At 30.0% G+C, this 7,709-nt stretch overlaps 2 protein-coding genes across 2 annotated transcripts; both read right to left on the minus strand.

Moving 5' to 3' along the window:
• Window positions 1-1,930: 1,930 nt before the first annotated feature.
• BDR25DRAFT_249030 (uncharacterized protein) lies at window positions 1,931-2,095 on the minus strand (the record flags this gene model as incomplete). The annotated part of the gene is made up of 1 exon (XM_033685994.1): window positions 1,931-2,095. A coding segment is annotated over one exon (165 nt), but the record flags the coding sequence as incomplete, so codon positions are not given.
• Window positions 2,096-2,596: 501 nt separating this feature from the next.
• BDR25DRAFT_249023 (uncharacterized protein) lies at window positions 2,597-2,836 on the minus strand (the record flags this gene model as incomplete). The annotated part of the gene is made up of 1 exon (XM_033685992.1): window positions 2,597-2,836. A coding segment is annotated over one exon (240 nt), but the record flags the coding sequence as incomplete, so codon positions are not given.
• Window positions 2,837-7,709: the final 4,873 nt, after the last annotated feature.

The following is a 7,709-nucleotide window of genomic DNA, read 5'->3' on the forward strand; positions in this document are numbered from 1 at the left end:
AAAAAAAAAAATTATATAATAAAAAAATAGTGTTAAAAAAGTTAAAAAAATATATAGTAAAAAAAACATAGTAAATAAAAAAGCTATAAAATAAGTAACTAAAAGTAAAAGTTAAAGTATATAATAAAAGAAAAACTGTTGAATAGACTCTCTGCTAGCTAGCACTTAGTGTCAGCAAATGCGTACGAGACGGAGAGGTTTGCACGGTGTAAACATCGCACAGGGGTGTTGGGTAACTAGTGTTAATTGCTTCTTGTTGTTTCTATTGTACAAAGGAAAGGGGTTAATATAGTCCTAAACTCTGCGCACAGATCTCTGTGCACAGAGATCTAGGCGCATCTAAGCTATGTGACTATTAACTAGGCGCCTAAATATTACTATTTAGACATTAGCAACTTTTTGTTTTTCCTTTGTACAGGACTTGCCTTGTTTACACATACAGTAGACAGGTTGCTATAGGGCCCTTTTTGCCTATCTTATACAGGCTTAAGTCTGTTAACTAACGCTTTAACTCTAATAGTTAGTTAGTTATATAAAATTAGTTTCTTAAGAGTAGAGTTTAGCGCCTTCTTTGTACAGGCATCTGTAGGGTTATCCCTTCTATTAATCTACCTAATCTCTGTAATCTCCCTCTTCTTGTATAATTCTTAAATTAATATAATATTAATTATAAGTCTCTTCTTATTTATTGTCCTAAGCTTTATAAGACATTTATATAGAGATCTTAAATCTGTGCATAGTACAATAGGTATAGAAGGTATTCTAAGCATACGTGTAATCTAGTTAATTGTTGTGCTTAGTGCGATTGCGCAGTTAAATCCTTCTACTATTCTATACAATTTACTAGCTAGTACAGAGCAGGTAACCTATTTACACTTAGAGAAGTTCTAGTGTATAATATTGCCTATAATTTTAAAGTTATACAAGTTCCTAGTGCGCTGCTCTGTTTTAAGAATAATAAGAAAGCTAAGCTGTAAACTTAGGTCCTTGTTGTTTATAAATAATCTATTAGTAAAAATAAACAACTTTGTACAGAAGAGATTAAGTAGTATGTATAATAATCCTCTATTCTAGTTGTTAATTTGCTATTAGATTTGTATGTTTAATGCCTTAATATTATTGTACAACAGTGACACAACTTGAGCGGCAGTAGACAGGTCAAATGCTGCCTTAGGTTGACATACTGATGTGATATAGGCACCTCGCGCGCGCTGTTTAACGTACTTCTGCGCGGCATCCTCTACCTTAGACTCTATTGTGTGTAGATTCCTAGCTTAACTTTTCTATATAAAAATAATATTATTTTATATAAAGTAAATTTTTCTTCTATTAAATTTAATAGCCTAATTATGTAATAGTATAGTCTTAGGCTTTACTTAGAAGTTAGCTTTAAGTAATTTTTTTTTTTTTTTTGTATAAAATTAGCTGTAATAATACTAAGAGTATTATCTGTTTATAGTCCTATAATACTAAACACTGTTAGGCCTTTATGTGTAATTAATAAGCATAAATTATATAATAAGGTTTTTATAAAAAGTTTATTCTTATAATAGTTATAGTATGTCTTAAACTAATACAAGCCTAACTCTGCTACGCTGTATAGTAGTTGTACAACTCTAAATATTGTGTGTGGAGGGAAGCTTTTACAGAGTTCTCTTAGTAGTTATATAAAAAGAGTGTAAACAAGCTTGTCTATTAATTATACATATGCCTAGGTAATATTATGTAGTTTATAGTGCATGTTGTACAAAGCTATTAGTAATAGGCTAATAGCTAGAATTAACCTCTAACTTATTTTCTAAATTATAAGAGACTGTGTAAGAATTTTCTTCTTCTCCTTATTTAAATATTCTGTAAACATAAGTTGTAACTTTTTATATAGTTTTATTAATTTCCCTTTAACTTTATATATAAGTTAAAGGTTAAAGATCTATCCCTTATAAATTAATAGATTATATAAGAGTACCTTAAACATACAACTTATAATTAGACTTTTTATTTCTATATAGTCTAATTCTTTAAATAGTCTCCTAGGTGTTGTAATTACACTATCTGCACAGAGCTTAATTGCTAGCGCGTAGTCTTTTTTTTCCTTTTAGGTTAAGAATGTTGTAGCTTATAGATTTTTATGTAGTCTTCTTTAGCCTTTCTTAGCTAGCTATAGTTCTAGTTCTAGTTTATATAATAAATCTAATGCTGCTTAAGAGGCTATTTTATGTAGTTTATTAACTAAAGTTAGTTGCTTACGTAAGCAACCTCTTTTTTATGCCTGTAGAGAATCTCTTTATACTAGGGCTAGTTTATCTAGATCTAGCAATTCTTATGTAGGTTTATCCTTATTCTTTATATAATAATATAGCATAACTTATGTGCAGCAGAGTTTTACTAGACTATTCTCTATCTTAATAATAACGTCTAGGGCCTTAATTCTTTTTACTATGTGCAGTCCTATCTATCTCTTCTTCTCTTGCTATGTTTTTACTTTAGAACTAAGTAGAAGATTTAGTACTTTATATAAGGTTAAGCTGTTCTAGGTATTAATTATATAATTAATATTAACTTTTACTCTCTTACTTTAAAGCATCTTTATTGCCTTTTATACAGCGTTAGCTTGCGTAATAATATTAGAGGATAGTGCAGAATCTATGTTAATTCTTAGGTACGTTCTAAACACAAGCAATGTAGGTACAAAACTGTTTAGTCCTGCTGTATTATTTAGGGCTTTAACAGCTATCTGTAACACTAACTTATTATTTGTACAATCATCTAATTCTGCACAGAGGATATTGTACGCACGTCGCAGTGGTGCGTGCGCGCGCTTAATCTTCCCTAGAGCCTAATAGGCCTCCACTAGCATCTGTTAACACGTTGCTCCTACAATCTTCGCGCAATTCTAGAAGTCTTTAGATGCAAAGTTTATACTAGGGTTATGTATAATATAATTAGGTAGGCCTTAGTACGTGTTAATCTAACACTTGCAGAGCGCGTCCTAGGTATCTTATGCAGACATTAATTTTAAAAAGGTTACTGCTTAGAATAATGTATCTGTGTTAATTACATATAGTACGTCTTAGTTGCTAATTTATATAACATTAATTACTATCTTATAGTTAAAGTGTAAGTTATCCTTAATTATAAACTTAAATCTTTATAGTGCTAGGTTGTGTAGCTAATATATATAGCAAAACTTCTTAATCTCCTTAAGTATAGAGAGATTAACATTATATCTAGTGTTCTTAAGCATTGTGTAAAGTTGTTCTATATAAAGATAGCTAAATCTTCTATGCAGTTGTTAAAGTTTATGTTTAGTAAAAAAAAACATTAATTTCTTCTTTTATATATTAAAAAATAGATGACCTTATTTTTATACAACTAGGACAGTATTTCTATTGCTTTGTACAATCACATTCTGCACGTTGTTAAAGTACGCACCCATTTAGTCTACGTCTGCTAGAGACAGTAGGAACAGTGTTAGAGTGTCTAAGATGTAATACATTACGTTACTAACTAGGTTAGTAATTTATATAGTACTAATTAATTCTATTAATTCTTGTCTTTTAAAGCTAATACTCTTCTTTTTTAGTGTCTAGTCTACTTTTATATAAGGGAATTCTTGCAGGTATGCTTTAAGTTATAACTTCCCTATAGTAGAGATTCTTACTGCGCTGGTATCCTATAGTTTACCTTAGTATACTGTACAGTATTAATCTTTAAGGATAAACTATTCTGCGTATCCTTTAGGTTCTAGGCTGTAGATGTCCTCTGCAGTCGCGCAGTAAAGAAATGTAGCATTAGTAAAGTAGTTAATAATCTTCTTACTTTTTTCTTTATCTAGGTTGTTGTTGTTGTGTAACTTCTTTTTCTTTTACTCTAGTTTACCTTTAAACTTTTAAATGTATATATTTACCTTCTTACATATTAGTGTCTTGTTATAAAATCCTTTATATAAAGAGATATATTAGTGTTTTGCATAGAATTAATCTATATAAGAATAATTTATTAACTAATATTCTTCCTTATAACAAATAAAGCATTACTTTAATTATGCAGAGAACTGTAGTTTAAATAATCCTCTATATCCCCTTAGGCTTCTTCTATGTTGTTAATAGCTATGTGTATGTAGTAAGCTATATTACCTATTAGTGTAGTACACATCCTAGAATTTATTTATAAATGCATTGTTTTGTTAATTAATTATAACCTAAAGTGCTAAACAGAGGTCACTGTACAGTGCCTTATATGTAGGCTTAATTAAGAACATTGCTTGTTTAAGTTTAAGTTGCCCTTAGCATGCTTATATAATAGTAGTGTAAAGCAGTATCTTGCCTTAGAATTATAGACTAAGAGCTTTTTATGTAAAAGTAAGTTTATTAATTATAGCTTTAAAAGCTTTATGTAAGGTTTTTATAAAATTCTTCTACTTACTTTATGTAAAGCTTATTATTATTTAATCTATCTAATACTAGTTATAGTTTATGTTAGTATTAAAGTAATTACTAAGCTACTTGTACAGTAACTTCTATAATTGTCCTAGACTAATATTATAAAGGTAGAACATGTGTGCGCGCTCTTTAAGGATATTAGAAAAGATGCTTGCGTACAATGCCTTAAAGATAGCAAGGCGTTAGCAGAGCTTAATAAATACTATAGCCTTGTTAGCTAGAATATTATATAGTTGCCCTGTGTAGTTATTCTCCTTCCTCTATGCCTTTTAAAATTATATAACCTTCTTAGGCGCAAGGTTCTCTACTGTAATATCTTGTGTAGGTAGAAGTTAGTATAGATTGTACAGTAATTAAATTATATGTAGTAGGTACAAGCTTTAGGGAATCTCATGCAGAGCTGTGGCTACAGGAATATGTAGCTGCCTAGTCGTGCTCTTGTACAGTAAGCTATCGCAAGGTAGTTATACTAATTGCGGAGGAAGTATTAAGTCTGCAGGTGATTTGTACAGAGACATCCTCTGTTGCGTTAAGACTAGCAATAGTAGTAATAGTTTTGTACAATGCTCTAGTAGAATAGTAAATGTGTGTTCTTCTTTTATAAGTCTGTACAGTGTAGTAGCCTCTATTATGTCCTTCTTAAAGCTAATGCCTTTATTCTATAAAGTAGTAATTAGTTCTTGTAGAAATAGTTAGCTAAGATCTCTAAAGTGTACAAGCTTCTACTTTACAAAGTTATCCTAAAAGTTCTTAAGTGTACGTACGTCTGTCGCGCTTAACACGCAGAGTTCTATAATTAAGTTAGCTATGTATAAATTAAGCTTCTTCTTAGGTGTGTTATTTAATAGTTTAATTTTATCTACCTAATCTTTAATGTTTATCTGCTTTGCTAGAGTCTTTGCTAAGATGCCTACAAAAGGTACGTATTAGTTATACATTAATACGTTATGTTAGCTAGTTATAGATAGAGCTAGCGTTGCTTGTTGCTCTATAGTAGTTAATTATGTGTTGTTGCGCGCTGTCTTACTTCTTGTTGTACGCTGCCTCTAAACAGCCTTGTGCAAAAAGATAAAACAGACCTCCTAGCATTAAACAAGCACTACTATTTATATAATACCTCTAAATAGTATTGTACAGACAGGTTTCTTGCTCTTACTTAGGTAACTAAATAAAGATTTACAGCTACTTATATATAAATTAGACTCTATCTTTACTCTTACTAATTTATAGTTAAAGTAGTAAGGAAAAGAATTCTTCTTATACACAAACTTTTAAATAGAAAGGTATAAAAAAAGCTTTCTCTTTTATAGTATTTAAACTACTAATTAGTGTTAAATAGACTCTCTGCTAGCTAGCACTTAGTGTTAGCAAATGCGTACAAGACAGAGAGGTTTGCACAGTGTAAACATTGCACAGAGGTGTTAGGTAACTAGTGTTAATTGCTTCTTGTTATTTCTATTGTACAAAGGAAAGGGGTTAATATAGTCCTAAACTCTGCGCACAGATCTCTGTGCACAGGGATCCGGGCGCATCCGAGCCACGTGACTATCAACCAGGCGCCCGAATATCACTATTCGGACAAAAACATAATATAAAAAAAATAATAAGTATAATATAAAAAAGTATAGTTTAAAAAACTTATAAAATAAAAGTATAGTAAAAAAAAAAAAATAGTTTATTTTTTTACAACTATAAATTACTAGCTTTTTATAACCCTAACTTTCTTATTTTATTTAGCGCGTTGCCTAAGCAAGCAGTAAATAACTAGAATCTGTTAAACAGAACCTCTAGAATCTGTTCTCTATCCTGCGCCTAGATCTTATTATAATAGTAGGTAAACTTTTAGGCTTTAACTTAAACTTACCTTTACTAGTGTTTTTTTTATAAAAATGTATAGATGTAGTAGTGTTTTACTATAACTCTAACTATATAGTAGATTTTAATTTTCCTGTGCGCACAGGCATTGCGCACGCATTGCTGCACTAGCTACTAGCGCCCTGCCTGCAGACTACTACCTAACTTAGTAACTATAATAATAACTATAACTAATAACACAGCTCTCTACTTCCTAGCTATGCTTATAGCATTAATTCTCTAGCGCAGTAACAGTGCTGTTAATTTTATTATTCTTTTTACTATAAAACACGCACAGGCTCTGCAGTTTACGCCCTAGTAACAAGCCTACACCTATAAACTATAATAATAAAACTATAATAACTATAATAATTACTAATATAATAAGTTTCTTTACTTTTTAGCTATGCTTAGAACATTAATACCTTAGCCTAGTAACTATGTAGTAGATTTTAATTTTTCTTTATAGTAATATGTATATAGACTTTATAGTTTACACAGCAGCTACTAGCTTTAACTATTAACTATAACTTTAACTACTACTATTACTATAACTATAACTACTACTACTACTACTACTACTACTAACATAACAGGTTTCTCTACTTTTTAGCTCTACTTAGAGTATTAATGCTTTAGCCTAGTAACTATTAATTATAAGTTTTTTTTTACAGAGATGTGCGCACTAGCTCTACTATTAGCGCAGCAGCTACTAGCCTTAACTATTAACTATAACTTTAACTACTACTATTACTGTAACTATAACTACTACTACTACTACTATTAATATAACAAGTTTTTTTACTTTTTAGCTTTACTTAAAGCATTAACACTTTAGCTTAGCTACTGTGCATTTAATTATAAGTTTTTCTTTATAAGATGCGCGCACTAGCTCTGCTATTAGCGTAGTAGCTACTAGCCTAGACTGTTAACTATAACTTTAACTACTACTATTACTATAACTATAACTACTACTACTACTAACATAATAAGTTTCTTTACTTTTTAGTTATACTTAAGGTATTAACGCTTTAGCTTAGTAACTATATAGTTAATTATAAGTTTTTTTTTATAAAAATGTGCACACTAGCTCTACTATTAGCGCAGCAGCTACTAGCCCTAGCTATTAACTATAACTGCAACTACTATTACATGTGTCTTACATAATATTATACTTATGTACTGCACTATTTACTTATTAGGCATAGCTTCTCTTTTATATAGTATATAGTTAGCCTAGAGCTCTATTAAGCTTTTTAGACTTTATAATATACTTATTTAATCTACTTTATTTAGATCTTACTCTCTTATTAAGTTATTTACTATATGCCCCCTTCTCTGCTTATATAAGACTAGTAGTAATAATAGTAATATTACTACTTAATAATACTAACATTACTTTATCTACTACTA

The sequence above is a fragment of the Lindgomyces ingoldianus genome (assembly GCF_010093535.1).
Source record: "Lindgomyces ingoldianus strain ATCC 200398 unplaced genomic scaffold BDR25scaffold_97, whole genome shotgun sequence".
Classification (NCBI taxonomy): domain Eukaryota; kingdom Fungi; phylum Ascomycota; class Dothideomycetes; order Pleosporales; family Lindgomycetaceae; genus Lindgomyces; species Lindgomyces ingoldianus.